Source organism: Lutra lutra, chromosome 1 (genome assembly GCF_902655055.1).
Source record: "Lutra lutra chromosome 1, mLutLut1.2, whole genome shotgun sequence".
NCBI classification, from domain to species: domain Eukaryota; kingdom Metazoa; phylum Chordata; class Mammalia; order Carnivora; family Mustelidae; genus Lutra; species Lutra lutra.
In genome coordinates this window covers 42,387,806-42,405,216 of record NC_062278.1, presented here as the reverse complement: position 1 = coordinate 42,405,216, position 17,411 = coordinate 42,387,806, and the positions used below count along the sequence as shown (strand labels likewise).

General features: G+C 34.5%; 1 protein-coding gene across 2 annotated transcripts in view; it reads right to left on the bottom strand.

Annotated features, from left to right (window-relative positions):
• Positions 1-17,411, bottom strand: part of EPHA3 (EPH receptor A3) — a 378,318-nt gene that overhangs the window by 264,649 nt on the left and 96,258 nt on the right. For both annotated transcript variants that reach the window (XM_047722433.1, XM_047722443.1), the window contains exon 3: positions 16,549-17,209. In XM_047722433.1, the coding sequence (XP_047578389.1) occupies positions 16,549-17,209 (661 nt within the window). The remainder of the gene's footprint in view (positions 1-16,548; positions 17,210-17,411) is intronic.

The window sequence follows — 17,411 nt, the reverse complement described above, 5'->3', positions numbered from 1 at the left end:
GAGTTTACAGCATGAACTTGGCTACTAGCCAATATGAACAATGTTTAAATTTTTTTATGGCAGCTCAATGAGCTTTCAAACATTCATCTGCTTTACTTACTGTGCTTAATAAAAAGCAAGCCAATGTATTTTCTCATTTCCTTTTCATCACTAATAAGAGCAACCATCAACCTTATGAAAGATATAGCCGGCTTTTACTTCCAGCCTCTTTTGCCCAGTAGCTCTGCACTGAAGCACTAATAGAACACCATTATCCCACCCATCATCATTACACAGATTTGAATATAAAGCAGCATATATCTTGTCACTAAACTATATTATATACAGTAAAAGCCCTTGGGAATTACATCTGTTCTTGGATATCAACATTTTAAAGGAGTTTTATTATATTAATGAAACAGTTGCTTTATACAAGCCTTTATATTCTGGAAAGCTTAAAGGGTTAAAAATTTCTTTTTAAAAAATGATTTATTCATTTATTTTAGAGATTGAGAGACAGATTGAGAAAGTGGGGGGACGAGGCTGAAAAGAGAGAATCTTTAAGCCGATTCCCTGCTGAGCATGGAAACCCACGACCTATAGGATCATGACCTGAGTGGAAACCAAAAGAGTTAGAAGCTTAACCAAGTAAGCCAGCCAGACGCCCCACAAAATTTCTGATAGCAACACAAAACTTTGTAAACTATGACACCAATAGCATTTCCGAAGAAAGGAGTTTCATGTACGATCTTCATATAAAACAATCTGATTGATAATTTAGGAAGCATGTACATTTTAAGCCATATTTATTTATTTATCCAAAGGAGTGAAATGATTTATTATTGCAATTTTAAAGATACGCATGTTATATTTATTAACTTACTCTGTGTGCTGCCTCATTCTAAAAGCAATACAAAGAAATATAAGAATGTATGCAGCAGTCCAACACCATCTGAAGTTCCCTTTGGTATTCTATTCCATACTTCATTCATCTTAAATTCTTTTAGAAACAAGATGTATATTTATAAATACACATATTATCATACCTATATATATATATATATATACGCTAAGTATACGGCACAAATGAATGTGTGTATATGAATATATATGCCATGCATCCATATATGCATCTACACATGCATATATGTACATGTCCTGTATGTCTTTAGGCACATACAGTTACACACATGTATATATATATACCTGCATATATTCCTACATACACATACATACATTCATATATGTATTTCAGCGTTTATAAGCTTTGAACATACCCAGTATGTTAGCAGATACATCAACCATCTCCAAAATTCATTCCCAATCTGCCACTTGGAGATCTGTCATACTAATAAAGAAGCATATTGTGCAAACATATACACTGAGCACATAGTGAGAGTTTTCTGGGTCCTGGTTCCCCCTTCACCATCATCTCCTATCAATCATGGCCTCAAATATAGCAGGGGCAATGGAAATAGAAGCAGAGGTAATTAGAGATGTGACTCAGTTCTACATGCACAGAAAATAAAGACCACAGCTACCCTGTTAAAACATGTTTGCATTATAGTCTTACCCAGTTCCATACTGAAAAAAGAGAGAAGGATTATGTTAATGAATAAAGTTCTTGCCTCTTTAAATAACTACTGCCAATCCTTTTTACCTCAATTCTAAAAACCACATTCTTTAGCCACTCCCTTGGCTGCAAGAACTTCCAAATTTTCACATTACCGTGACTTATAAAGTATCACCAAAAGAAAAATATTAGCTTATTACAGTATAAGAAGGATTGGGATTCAGAATTAGACAGAGTTGTGTTTACAACCTGGCATCATGAAACAGGGCAAATTAGTAAATTATCTTAGCCTTGTCCTGGTAAATATGGCTAATAATATTTACTTTGTAAGGTTTTTATTGAGCATTAAATGGTATATTAATCCCTGAGTACATACTTGGCAATCAATAAATGGCCATTCAAATGTATTTATCACTTATCCTAGAGACAGAATACCTAAAATGCAGGATGCAATAGAAAACTATAAAATATTGTTTGAAAGCTAAAGAACAGAGTACAAAGGAAATATATGGGGGAAAAATAAAATTGTGAAACAAGTGATGAAGTGGAGAAAAAGGAACCCTTGTGCACTGTTGGTGGAAATGCAAACTGGAAAACAGTTTGGAGGTTCCTCAAAAAATTAAAAATGGATTTGCCCTATGATCCAGTAATCTTACTACTGGGTATTTACCTAAAGAATATGAAAACACTAATGCAAAAAGATATATGTACCCCTATGTTTGTTGAAGCATTATCTAGTCAATTTATGGAAGAAGCCCAAGTGTGTCCATCAATAGATAAATGAAGAATAAGTGTATATATACACTTGTATATACTTGTGTGTATGTGTATGTATATGTATGGGTGTGTATATATATATGTGTGTATATATATATATATATATATATATATATATATATATATATATTTGCCTAAATAGATTTCTCATTTCACATGAAAAAAATTGTATTTTAACATCAACAAGGAATGTTGCGAGGGCACAGCTATTTGTAGGATGTAGGAAGACACAATTCTGCACTCATTTATAGAGGATGCAAACAAGATACCATGACCATGACATGAATCAATTTCCAGAAGTGAAAACAAGCCAGTAGCCTGAGAAACACAAGCATTCCTGGCAGGGGAGTCTGAAATCAATGTCTGCAATGGTCTCAGAAAGAGGACAGAATGGAAAGTGTTGAATGACATCCTCAAAAGCAGCCTTACAGCAACGACAGCCCTGAGCTGCACAGGCTAGTTCTAAAAACACAGGCTGGTCGGCTTCAGGTTCCTCATGTCCCTGGTCCTCCTCGCTAGGGAGGCCAAAGGAACGCTGGCCCCACACAAGTGTTCTGCACTCAAATTCCAGTTTCACCACTTACCAACTGCAACCTCTGGACAACTGTCCAGTTTCTCAACTTATTTAGTCTCCTCTCATGGGAAACGGGGACCTGACGGTGCCTTCCCCATAGGCATTTGGGAAGATAAAATAAAGCACCAAGCTCGTTATAAGCCAGAGGACAGAAACTGCTGATGTTAAGGTGCTGCTCTAATATCAAAAAAGGAAGAGTCTTAGAATTAGAACCAAGGAAGTTTTTATACTGAGTTGTATATATTAATACAATATGTCCTGTAAATAACCACATCTACCTGTCATCTTTACATTTGTACCACATTACAGAAAAAAAGGAATCAAATGTCATATTCGATTTCATGTCACCACATCAGAGTTCACTAAAAGGGAACTAACTCCATAGCAGCTGTCTGAACCCTTTGCTTAAGGAAACGCCCTCAATCTCCAAATGCTTTTTCTTTGATATCTCTTTTATTTCTCTGCCCACATTCTCAGTCTGTGTACTACCAAATTCCAGCCACTAAATGTCAGTCACTTTTTCCAGCTCTGTGCAAGTAACATTCTTTCACTGTTTTTAAATATCTACCTTCATGTGAAGAGTCCTGAAATCTTTATTCTTTCTCTCACATAAAGAATCTTAGTTCTGATTTTCTTTGCTTAAGTGTTACTTTCCAATTACCTAAGTAGTTAATAAGACTCCACATGCCTTTAAAAGTTATAGAAATTTCTAAGTCTAAATAAATCCCAAAAAGGAAAGGTCCTGAGGTACCATCATGAGATGCTTGAGTTTGGGTTCCAACTTGGGCTCTGCTAATGTGTAATTTGACCTTTTAGTCTTAATTTATGTTTCTATAAAAGGAAGGGTTATTCTAGACCAGGTTTTCTCAACCTTGATATAGTTTGCTTGGATAATCTGTTGTTACAGAGGCTGCCCTGTGCATTGTACAATATTTAGCAACATCTCTGGCCTCTAAACTCTAGATGCCAGTAGCACTCACCACCCCAAGCTGTGACAACTGAAATGTCTTCTTCAGACATTGTCATATGTCCCTTGGAGGCAAAATCACCTGGGCTGAGAGATTAGTCTATGCTTTATTCCACGGGTGGTACAATGAAAGAATCTGCATTAGCATATTCCACTGATATTTCCACTTAAAGCTAATTACTGTGAGGGCAGGGACATTTTTCTGTTGTGTTCAGTGCCGTATTTCCAGTGGATATTGGTATAGTAGGTATTCATTACATTTTGTTTGATGAAAATGAATAAACGATGGAATATTTAACTCCATAGAAATTGAAACCTCTCCATTTATTACCTCTTAGCAACACATTTTGATGAGTCTCTAAGCAATATTCGTCTTTCATGCTTACTCCACTTTTTTTCTTCTTGATGAGCTTATGGATATTGTACTTGCTTCCTTTTAACATAAATTAGGTTCAGCTACCCTTTAGAATCCAAGGTGCTTGGGAGCAAGAATTGTATTGTCCTTCCCCCCCAGTTCAGCACATTAATCAATTCTGGATGCCATAAAGCCTTTACATATGTTGACTGACAGATTGGAATATCCCATCTTCAACATAGCAGCATGAGATAGGCAGCACGTGGATCCAAATCTCTGGAATATAGATTTTCCTATCTAATAATGACCAGAGAAACAAAAATGTTCCTTTCCAACCATTTATATATACAGATTCATTTTTGAGTTCTGGAAAAATTTACATGTTCTTTATGCATTAATTCAAGAGTGGTATTTTCTCATCTCACAGCATGTGCTTTCTCTTTCTTATTGAAAGTAAGTCTTCATGTCAAAAAGCAGCAGATGTTCTCAATTACAGTATCAACTTTTAACCTTTTGTGGCATTGTAACTGACCACTGAACAGAGAATTCAGGAATATTTTACATGGAGGGTCTTTCAATTTTAGAAGCCATTCTTACTTCTTATTTTTATTTTATTTTTTTCTCATACAAAGAGTCTGTGACTGTTCATATGATGGCTATCAGTTTCTTGATCTCAACTCACCCTTGGAATCTCTGGGTCTCCTCTCACAGAACAAATCTGTGATTAGAAGTCCAATACTGAGTGTTTCTAAAGGGCAATCAACCGCAACACATCTCAGAGGACTACTGGAAGAGGGATAAATGACAACACAACCAAAGTTTATAATATATTTTTCCTACAGGATATCATGGATTCTGTTCCCTAAAAGAAACATCCATAAGTGATTACAGTTATCTGCCAACAGGATGTTTAGTCCACATCCTGGAAGATGAGAAGCTACACGAATAGAATATACATGCAGTCTCTTTAGTCATATGATTCTTTCCAAATGGCTCTCCTTTGGAGCACTTTCATCAAACATTATCAAAACTTATATTTCTCTCCACAATTGCTTTCTATTAAGGTTTAGTGCCAGCTGTCAGAGCTGTAATGTAAACCCTTATTAGCTCTTATAAGTTCTACTCTGGAACTAATAAGGGATTGTCAAAACTCCAAACACAGACAGAGTGGGGGGAGAAATCACAGGAAAGAAGGTGGAAAGTGTACAACGAATCTGTACTTGCAAAGCAATCTTTGCGATACCCTTACCAATGTCTTTCACAGAATCTTAGTGTCTCAAGAGAGAGAAAAGATCTACTTCTTAGTTTATTTTGCATAAGGTTTGGTCTCCCTTTCTCTGAGAAGGGTTGATGAAAAACAATGAAACAAACTGGAAAAGTTCATGAAATCTTAATAATCTCTCTCTCTCTCTTTTTTAGAATCATAACCTGCATTCTGAACAAAACTACATTGGATTCTTCGAATTTTAAAATATAGAATCTCTGATAATTTCTGAATAGCTGGACAGAAAAAGCATGTTGATAAAGATGAATATTCGCTACAAGATCTATAGATTATATATCAGCTTTAAAATACTTGTTTTGCACAAACTGAGGGTTGATGGGGGGAGGGGGTTGGGAGAGGGGGGTGGAGTTATGGATATTGGGGAGGGTATGTGCTATGGTGAGTGCTGTGAAGTGTGTAAACCTGGCGATTCGCAGACCTGTACCCCTGGGGATAAAAATATATGTTTATAAAGCTGTAAAAAAAAAAAAAAACTTGTTTTGCATAATTGCATGAAGCACATCAGACCAAGGAAGAATATCTATATCAACCCCCAAGTAGGCTATGTTAAAGAAATGAAATTTCAATAGTTCCTTCAGAGCCCAACTATCTGATGGTATATTATGACGGCAGATCCACGAGCTATCCGACAAGGTCACACATACTAAAACACCAACTAACTAAAATTTTTATATATTCAAAATAATATTCCATGACTCACACAGAAATGGGCTTAGATATGTCCTTCGTTGGAAAATTCTAATGACTTTTCAGATGGGTTTGCATTTAATAGATATTTCCTGAGTGATACACAGTGTCCTGATCTTCCTTTGAAAATGAGACTGAAAATGTGATGACAAAAATAACTTCTTTCAAGTAAAATTAAAGCTACTTTACTTTCTGCAACTGAAATTACTTTTTTCCCATGTCTTAGATTCCTATAGTAAATACTGTATTGGGAAGCTCATTCCACATTTTTCCACAGATACACTCTCAAACAAACTACTTGAATGAGAAAATTGTTTGTGTTCCCCAAAGACTATATATTTAGCATACAAGAGTTGCCTAAATAATTATTTCTACTTTGAAACACTAGGCTAGACAAAGTATCTGAAAATTCACAGATTTTAGCATATTAAAATTTTAAAAAATGGTATCCTTAAAGCAAATACCCTACAGCTATTTGACAAGGGATGATCGTGAACTGGGTTAAAACCTTGGGAAAATATCTTAATACTGACCTATAAAATGTCCCTTCAGGTCAAGACAAAGACTAGTAAAAGACATACTTAAAGAAATGTCTTATTATTTTTCTCTCTTTGAACAGTGAAATTGACATGATTATATAACTAAAGTTAACTTGTATAAAATAACCCATATTTTATACAAGTTAAAGTTAAAGTTAACTAGTATAAAATAACCCATATTTTACTAGCAGACTATAATTCTCATTTATTTGTAATCCTGTGTTAGACTAACATTTATAAAACTGTGATTTTTAAGGTCTTTTATAGTGGTTCATTGATGATCATCTAACTTGTGCTTATTAATTATGAGGTATTCCAATAGTTAGACATGAATTCGTTCTACTCCTTAAATTTAACAACAGTCCTATTTCTCCTAAATACGTTTGCAATTAAATTGTCTCTGACTGCTCAAAGTAATCTGATTTGTAGTTTGTATGGAACGAAGAACTCACGTTTCTTTCTAGTATCTTTTTTTCTTTTAAAGATTTTATTTATTTATTTGACAGAGATCACAAGTAGGCAGAGAGGCAGGCAGAGAGAGAGGTGGAAGCAGGCTCCCTGCCAAGCAAAGAGCCCGATGCAGGGCTCGATCCCAGAACCCTAGGATCATGACCTGAACTGAAGGCAGAGGCTTTAACCCACTGAGCCACCCAGGCGCCCCTCTTTCTAGTATCTTAAATACGCAAATAGATGCTTTAAATTTATACTGTTTGTTTTTAGACTCAGAAATGAACTACAAACAAAGAAACAAACAAATGAACTACAATACTTAGGTAACTCACAAGCCAAATGCACTCTTTATTTTCCTCTCTTTTTCATATTTTAAGAGTTTTTACTTAATTACTCTTTATATGGTATATTGACATAATGTGATTGAAAGTTTCCAGAAATATCATATAGTAATTCATGTAAACACATTTGTAATTTACTTCATACAATTTATACTTCGTTTTTTTTGTTTTTTTTTTTTACTATTTAGGTGATTCTTAAATGTACATAATAAATACACCAAATAAATCAAATAGATATAGTTCGTTCTACACACAGTCAAGTAAAATGTCTGACAAATATTTTTACTTCCCTGATTACTTTTTTTTGATTCACATGATTCCTTCTAGGAAAGAACATTATTTATTGTTATAACTCCCCTAATACCTAAGCTAGTCTTTTATACAATGAAATGTTAGGACATGGCACAGTAAAAAACTTCTGGATTTAGCATTTTTGAAATGTTGAATTCTATTTTATCTTGTTATTGTTTGCTTGCTCCTAAACTACATTTTCTTAAATCAGTTAAAACCTAAAATCCTGTCTGGATCTACAACAATAAAAATGTCCATATCTAAATTTAAGGTTGCTTTTAAATAATCAGCAGAAAAAAAAAAAAAAGACAAAACAAAAACCAAACATGCTAGAAGGAATAGAGACTGAGTCAAACACCAGATGGGAAAAATCAAGAGTGACTGATGTTCAGAAGAAGAAAAATAGAAGCTAACAAGAAGAGAATGGAGGAAATATCACCTATGATTGAATAGACTAGAAGCTTAATGAAAATAAAAATGAAGTGTCCTCAGGAGAGGAAAATCCTACTGGAAAGAAGGTGGACAACCAGTGAATAAATAATAAATACACAGATAAATACGTTCATTAAAGGGATTTCCTTTCCCTTAAGGTATCCCTAAGCCCTAAGGTTTAAAGTAAGAAAGAGGCTGTTGAATAGATGAGTTTATCACATCTGTTTTAACATAGATGAAACAAGAAAGCAAGGAAGATTATGCATTCCAATGATATTGATGACTACAATAATGATGATGTCCAAATACCTTTTTATGGATGAAGAAACTGAGGTTCAAATAGTTAGCCACACACTGATAAGCAGCATTTTTGAGGCTACTGAGTGTAAGAACTCAAACAGTTGTCAGTGACAAGAGCCTTTTGTTAAATAAAACAAATAAATGCAAATTGAAGTTTGAGGGCAAACTTGGGTGGATGGGGGAGGGGAGGCAGGGGTCTGCACTGTGCTAAAGGTACCAGAAGTTATTATACAAATTGGTGAGAAGATATAGAAACTTGTATAAATCAAGGACTTTATAGCTCTTATAAAACTGTCAAAATGTATCTGGTTGCTTGAAAGTTATGCACATTATTACTTATCAGTGGCATATTTTGTAATAAAATAAATGTATTGGTTTGAAAAGTCATGGGTGTGCAACTGCTAAAGGTAAAGTGGGATTGGAGAGATGTAATTTTAAACTCTGGGAAAACGAATAAGTTTTTCATAATTCAAGGTAAGAGATTTCAGTGCAGTTATTAAAGGATGAGTCAATGAGTATAGGTGTGTAAAACAAAAATTATTTCAGCATTTATATAAATAGAGTTTTGCTTTATTACAGTTATGATAGTCAATTGATTTTTGTAAGTCAGAAAAACTATTCATCATAAATTCATAAAAGATAAAAGGTATTCTCTCAGATACCAGATACTAATTAATGAACAGATGAGATAAAGTAATAGTTCATTAATTAGTATCAGGATAGTTAGGTGGATCTAGTCTTAACTTGTTGCAACTGTATGTGATCTAACAGTCAAATGTGCTTATTTCAAATTAGATAAAATGAACATCATTACGCGTCTGAAAGACCTGGTAGATTAAAAAATAAATAGCATAAAGCATATTCACTCTAGAACTTACATTCTAAGGATGCGTAGTTGGAAGAGTTCATTCAGTAAGTATTCATTCAGTAAGTATCTAACTGAGAACTTAATTATACTCTGTTAGTTCTAGGCATGATGTTCCTAGAAAAGGACAAATGAGGTCCTTCCTTCAAGTAACTTGCTGCCCAGTGCCCAGCTCCCAGCACGCAGTGCCCAGCATGGAGCCCAGTGCCAGGCTCAAACTCAAGACCCTCTGATCAAGACCTGAGCCTAGATCAAGAGTCAGATGCTTAAACGACCGAGCCACCCAAGTGCCCCCAGAAACAAACAAACAAACAAACAAACATGCTTCTGAATTCATTACAATATATGAACTCCATGAAGTTCCAGAGGGTGCAAACAGACTCAGCAGTAGGTGCCAAAATCTGAATGAGATTTTCAATTTTCTGTACCTCTTCAAGAGTAAGTAGAATCTCCAAATCTTTTGTTATTGAAACCTTGACAGCTTCTTTAAGAGTTTCTGAATTGACAGAGAAATGAAAGGAGAACAAGAACTCATGCCCTAAGTCCTAGGTGAAACAAACATAATTATGGATAATCATCAAAAAGTCCAGCTATCTTCATACATCACATCAAACACACTTTTCTTTTAAGCTGCTGATGTACAAAAACAAGGAATAAAGTTGGCATTCCACAATGAATGCACAGAGATAAAACACAGAGCAACAGATTCTTCAGTGACATTAATAAGGTACTTGGTACATTAAGTCTAAACAAAGTTTGTAGGAGCAGGAATATTTATAGTAACCTCCTGGTATCTGCCTCAAATGTAATTAATTGACTATATAAAAATCCATTAGCATTCTCATTTTTTCTCTCCTAACTAAATCAAAGCAGATAGCAGAATTCATTACTCAGGATTTAAAAATAATAATAAATGTCACAAGGTTTTCTTGGCATTAATGCAAAATTTCTTTACATTTCCAATCTTAAAAAGTTAAAATAATTATACTGGGATGTAAGAAATACTAATGATTTCCCTAGTGAAATAAATCAGTTGTATCTTGATTGTTAATGATTGAAAGCAAACAGCAGATAAATTAGGTTTATAATTTTAATATTTAATGCTATCATTTTAAAAGAGGCTTATTAACATCCTATAAAAACAACCTGCAATTTGACCACATCTAGCCAGCTCACCCAGAGACCAGAAACATTGCCCAAATACTTAAGCCACACACAGTAAATTAAAAGAGATACCATGATTTCCTCCTCTATCATTAAACTGAGAGAAAACCTATTTAAATGAAAGCTATATTTTAAAATTATATATTACAGAAACTACCAGAAAACCAAGTCTCATGCATGATTTCTTACTTTTCTTATTAATCATTATATTACTCTTTATCAGTTGAAGCATATGTAGTTTTTTTTTAAGACATTTTTTATTTATTTGATAGAGAGAGAGAGACAGAGAGGTCACAAGTAGGCAGAGAGGCAGGCAGAGACAGAGGAGGAAGCAGGCTCCCTGCTGAGCGGAGAGCGAGATGCGGGGCTCCATCCCAGGAGGCTGGATCATGACCTGAGCAGAAGGCAGAGGCTTTAACCCACTGAGCCACCCAGGTGCCCCTGTAGTTATTTTTTTTTTTTAAAGATTTTATTTATTTATCAGAGAGAGAGAGGAAGAGAGAGCGAGCACAGGCATACAGAGTGGCAGGCAGAGGCAGAGGGAGAAGCAGGCTCCCTGCCGAGCAAGGAGCCCGATGTGGGACTAGATCCCAGGACTCTGGGATCATGACCTGAGCCGAAGGCAGCTGCTTAACCAACTGAGCCACCCAGGCGTCCCATCCCTGTAGTTATTTTTTATGTGCATTTCTATTTTACCAAACTTATCATAATAAGTACTCTCCCTTTTTCTGCATTTGTGGTTTGCATGGCATGCAATTTCTGAATTATTCAACAACCAATATTTCTTTCAGTCTTTCTTGTGTTCTCCCTCTAACTGTTCCTTAAAGGAGAAAGGTGTACCACTTTATATTCTTAGCTTTCCTGTGTTCATTCTTTCTTAGCAGACTAAAACAAAACCAGCAACATAAAGCATCTTACTGTAGACATTTTAAATTTCCTATCACTTATTTCCACCCACACCAATACTTCCTTCCTCATTACCACTAATAACTTATTTTTAGTTTAAACTGCTGTTAACTTAGCTCTGTTTAAAAATTCAGTTAAAAAAAAAAGTCTATGCTTCTTGGGGTGTCTGGGTGGCTCATTCGGTTAGGCAGCTGCCTTCAGCTCAGGTCATGATCCCAGATTCCTGGGATCGAGCCCCTCACTGGGCTCCCTGCTCAAAGGAGAACTGCTTCTCCCTCTCCTTCTGCCTGGCATTCTGCCTGCTTGTACTCGCTCTCTCTCTCTCTCTCTCTGTCGAATAAATAAATAAAATCTTAAAGAAAAGAAAAAAAAAATCTATGCTTCCTTAAGAGCAAACACCAAAGTATTTACCTCCCATTCCCCAATACACACAGATTTTTGAACTATGAACCAACTAATTTAGCAGGGATAATGTTCATCTTTGTTTTTTTTTAGTGTGCAACACAGGATTTGGTACATACTATATACTAAAGACTCAATAATAGTTGAATAACTGAATAAATGGTCAAAATATATTTTCCACTCTTTTTCTCATTTCAGGAAAAGTGCACTGTGTGAAGGTTTTCATTTATATACAAGAAAAGTGTAATGCTATGGTTAGAATTCTGGTTCTGTACAAAGACAACATTGGTTTCAATTATAGTTCTGAAATTGATGGATGAATTTTTTGACAATAAAGTGTCTTCATCAGTATATTTTCCTATCAAATGGGTATTGTCAGATCTTCAGCATTTACTTAACCAAACTTTAACTGTCCCAGTTATCCATCTAGAGTGGAATAAATGGTTCAGAATATTTCATTACTAAGTGAGAAAATGACCTGGCTATGAAATCTTTACAAAACCTCCCTGTGGAACGAGCTCAGAACACAAAACTCTAATGGGACTTCTACACATTTTGAGATTCAATAAACAAATTATAAACTTCATCTTCTGTAATGAGTAAGCTATATAAGGTAGTTAGCCTCTTTTCCTTACTCCAAAAGTTTCTAATGCTAACAAAGATGATCAAAATCTCTCATTCAAAGGCTTTTCATCATTAATGAACAAATCCCATTATGAATTTGGAAATACTCAAAATTAATCTCTCCTTCCCCTACATTGTCAAAATCCTTTGTACACTGGTGCAAGATTGATTGGTCTGGCTTGCATTAAAAGTATTCATTTATGTATCTGTCTTTCATAGGAGATGCTGAGCCCCTGTAAGGTAGATACAATCCATCTATGTTTCCCTGTGTCTAATGCATTATTATTTTGTCCTAATGGATAGTCAAAAACACTTATTGAATTAAATTTGTTAGACTTTTTTGTACATCTAAGATGACTGGTGATGTATATATCCAGATTTTATTATGTATCATCCAGACTAAAATTAGTCTTCCCAAAATATTACATATTGGCTAGTAACTCTTCTTTCTAAAAATTCTAGAAGCAGAAAGATGTGGGAAATAAACTGATTTATATTAAACCTTATATTAACAGATTTTGGGTTACTTTATGCCAATTCAACTGTGGTCCTACTCCTCCTTCAATGTACTATACTCTTAATTCCAGTAGAATTTGTGTCTCATGGAGTTTCTTGGTCTCTGTCACCACTGGACTAAAACATAGAGAAGCAATATGGATTGAGGTTAAGATGGCAGCCTCTGGAATCAGACTGCCTGGTTTCCGATCTCCAATCCAACACCTACCCATTAAAGAAACTATGGCAAGATATTTAACCTGTGTAAGCTTTGCTCTCATTTTTTAAGATGTAGATAATAATAAGGTATACCTGTAAGTTACTTGGGGGGTGATAAATAAGATAGCTCGTAGACATGACTTAACAAATAAATACACTGGCATCTAGTAAGTAATGAACATTATAAAAAAAAAAGGCTTTGAGTTCTGATACAATACTTAGAGTGAAATAGACACTCATTAAATATTCTTTTAAATAAAGTGAATGAGTCATGTTTTCTTTTGTGTTAGGCAACTGAAAGCCTATGGTTGCTTATCATTGGATTATAAGATTATCCTGAGATGTTTAAAATCGAGCTATATGTGTGTTCCAAATAGTGGGTATATCAAGGTATTTCCCCATCATTTTTTAAAAAAGGATGATACAATATCCTTTTGGAAAAAAAAATTAAAAAATCAAAACTGATCTCATGAAATACATGAAGTTTGTTTAGCTATCTTTTTATCTGCTTCTTTTCTGAGGATTACCACTCCTCTCTGTTCCTAAACAGAAGCACGGCTTCTAAAATGTTGACTCGTGAGAGTCCTAGCATGCTGTTCAGACAGCCTACAAGCTTACCAAAAAGCCAACTGAAAAATTAAAAACTAATAAAGGAAACCATAGTCACCATAAGAAACACCAGCACCATCACTGACAACAGCAGCAAAATTAGAGCCAAGAACAAGATACAGAACAAATTGAGTTCTCGATTTTTAAGACATAGTATAGTAATGCCCAAAATAATATATTTAAATGAATATTTGTTAAATATGTAATTCAAAAGAAAGTAGAATACCTCAACACATTGTCTAATAATCTAAATATACAAAGTCTTTGTGATTGTGAAAAGAAAGGAAACCAAAATTCACTTGGAAACATCAGCAAATGTCAAGACATAACTATAAGAAAATATTCCCCCTTTAAATTGCATCACTAAAAAAATCATCCCCCCTTTTAAATTACAATCACATCCCATTTCAAGGACAATCTCTAATTCTACTGCAATTATTTTTATTATCTTCAAGATCTTTGTCTTAGAACAATTTGCTATTTTTATATATGTATCTCATTCTGAAACTAGTATTTTTAAATGCTGAGAGAGAAAGTCTATGATGATATTGCATTACTATATGAAAAAGGTGCTGTTGACATTGTTCAGCTTAACAAACAAGTTTCAAGAATATAAAACTTTCACATAAATCCTTATCTATAAGGGCATCTAGGTGGTTAAGTCAGTTGAATGTCCTATTCTTGATTTTTGGCTCAGGTCAGAGTAGGGGTTATGGGATTAAGCCCCATGGAGAGCTCCATGCTAAGCAAGAAGCCTACTTATGATTCTGTCTCTTTTTCTCTCCATCTGCCCTTCCCCCTACCTTGTGCTTATTCTCTTGCTCTCTCACACAAAATTTAAAGATTAATTAATTAATTAAATCCTTATCTCTAGGAGTAATCTTGGAATACAACTGAATATCATAGTAGTTTAAAAAGTAGTTAAGTAAATTAGAATGAGGTTGAAAGTAAAGCAATTCTCACTTATGAACTTTCTGAATTATAACTTCATATGACTCTTTTATTCTTCTACTAGTTTGTCCTTAAGACAGTATGTAACATAAGTTTGTAAGCTTTATTTCTACTAATACTTTTATGTGATTCTATTTACCTCACCAATACCTATTTTTCTATTTCTTATGTTTCAATAAAATTTTAAAACATATGAAAATTATTTAAAATCCAAACATCTAATGATTTTCTTGCCCCTGTCATATTTTATGAGATAGTTCTGCATAAATTGATATATATTATTGAGAAGGAGACATATCTCTTTCTCTCCTGGTGTGGATATTAGAGACTGGTTCCATAGAGACCAAATTAGAGAGAATGGCTAATTTTGAAATTCTTCCTGAGTTAGGCCTTTATTATTTTATTTAAAATAATTTTCACAAATATTATATATACACAAAGAATACATAGAGACAAAATATGATTCAAAGTGGATTATAAAGGCCACCGAGATTTCTCTCCACTCATGTATATAAAGAGTAGTATCTATCATGTTGTTTCAATTTTAGAACTTTCAAAACCGTACTTAATAATGATATTTCTGATGGTGTTTGCCAAGGATCTAAATAACATGGAGAAGTGTGAGATTAGAGTGTAGCCCTTGCTATCATTAAGCTTTTTCCATAGATTATGTTTATAGTCAAAAACAAAATGTTATGTTCCATTTACATTGTTAGAAAGGTTAATTAATGTATAAAGTATATTCATTTCTTCTGCATGGTATGAGATTACTGAATGGCTAAAAGAGAACAACAAATTCAATTCCTTTTTCAGAGTATAACAGCAAACATAGGTATTAAAACAGACTAGATTCCCAAAACTAAGTAGTTAAATTCTCCTATATATTTATACACCTAAAATTTTAATAATAATTTCAGTGTGTTCTTAAACACAAAACTTGCCTAATGAGAAACTAACAAATTTGGGGATTAAGTGGAAGTTTTCATCTGATATATCAAATCTTATATGAAAAAAAAGATTATTTTTAATTAATTTTATTTCAAATGCAAAGAAAGTTTTAATAAAAGTCATCTTGGTAACTGTTCAGATTCTTTGCTACTATACTAAGTATCAAATATACATGCAGCCTAAGATGTGGTACAGATATTCTCCCCTGCAGCCTAAAGGGCCAAACCATGAAACAAAATAATTTTTAAAAAAATTAACCCTTTACACATCAAACACTAAGGTATACACCCTGGATTTTTAAATAAAATTATCCTTATTAAAGCACTAATGCATTGTACATAAACAGGTATTTGACATACAGACATCACTGAATGCTGTATTTTGTAAAAATAAAGAACATATCACTGTGAAATAGAAGAATATATGGTCCATCTAATTCTGTTGGAATTAGATTACCTGAGTGCCAGGGCTTCTTTCCTCTACATAAAAGAGACAGAATTTTTTTTTCTTTCACTTGATCTAGAATTATAATACCCGAGTCATTAAATAGAAGACAAAACTTAAAAATAGCATATGTAACACCTCTCATGGGGTACAAGCCAGCACCACACAGTCAAACACTGCTAATATTTCTACAACGAACTGTGGATCAACACATCAAGTGAGATAAATTTGGTCTATAAATGGACTGTTCAGTTTGAGGCATGTTTTGCTGCCAATTGAGTTCAGGTTGGGTTCATTTCTTTCAGTTACTCAGTGATAATAAACTCACAGTTGAGCAACACCACTATAAGGAAAATAGAGAGGACTCTTACCTTGGCACATAAAACCTCTTTCTTCGTAGCCAGCATTGCAGGAGCACTTGCCAATGGGTACAAGCCATTCGCCCTCTGTACTGCAGTACATCCTGGGAGGATCTTCCTCCTTAGAATTGTTAACACAAGATCCTCGAACCTCCACCAGGGATTGGGAATCCATGGGTACCGTGTCTGGAAACATAGCCAGATTCTTCACTGTAAATGGGCACTTTTTGAAGTACACTCTCACGGACACCAAGGCAACACAAGCACCAACATCTTGAAATGCCAGATAAAATCCCTTTTTGTTGACAGGACCTACTTCTCTAACCTCAGTGTTGAGTTTCAGAATACGGTCCCCAAGATCCATTTGGGTGAAACTTTCATCAGCTGCAATGGTGTCAATCTTTGTAAACTGATGTTCTCGAAATTTGACCCCATGATCATCATCAGACTCCATGTAGTACAAGTTGAAAGTCTCCTTGCAAGTTCCCAAAACCAGTGGAATGCTATTGCAGTCCCGAAGAGTGAACTTGAGCTCTACGTAGATCTTCTGAGCTGAGTTCCTAGGGACCCAGTTTGTCCTCAGCCAATTATTTTGACTATGATCCATGACATTGCACACCTGGTAAGTCCTGATGGGTGTGTAATGTTCATCAACACCACTGATCTCTTCCCACTGAAGCATCAAAGGAGGAAAAAAAATGAGAAGCAAATTAATGAGTGAAGCATAACGAATAATAATGAACACAAAATGAGGGTGTTAATGGAATCACAGGATATACAAAATTAATAAAGTTCAGTGTTACTCATTAAAGATCATGACATAGAGCAATTCCGTAACATTCTTATATGTAGGTTTATTATTTGCAAGGTTCTCT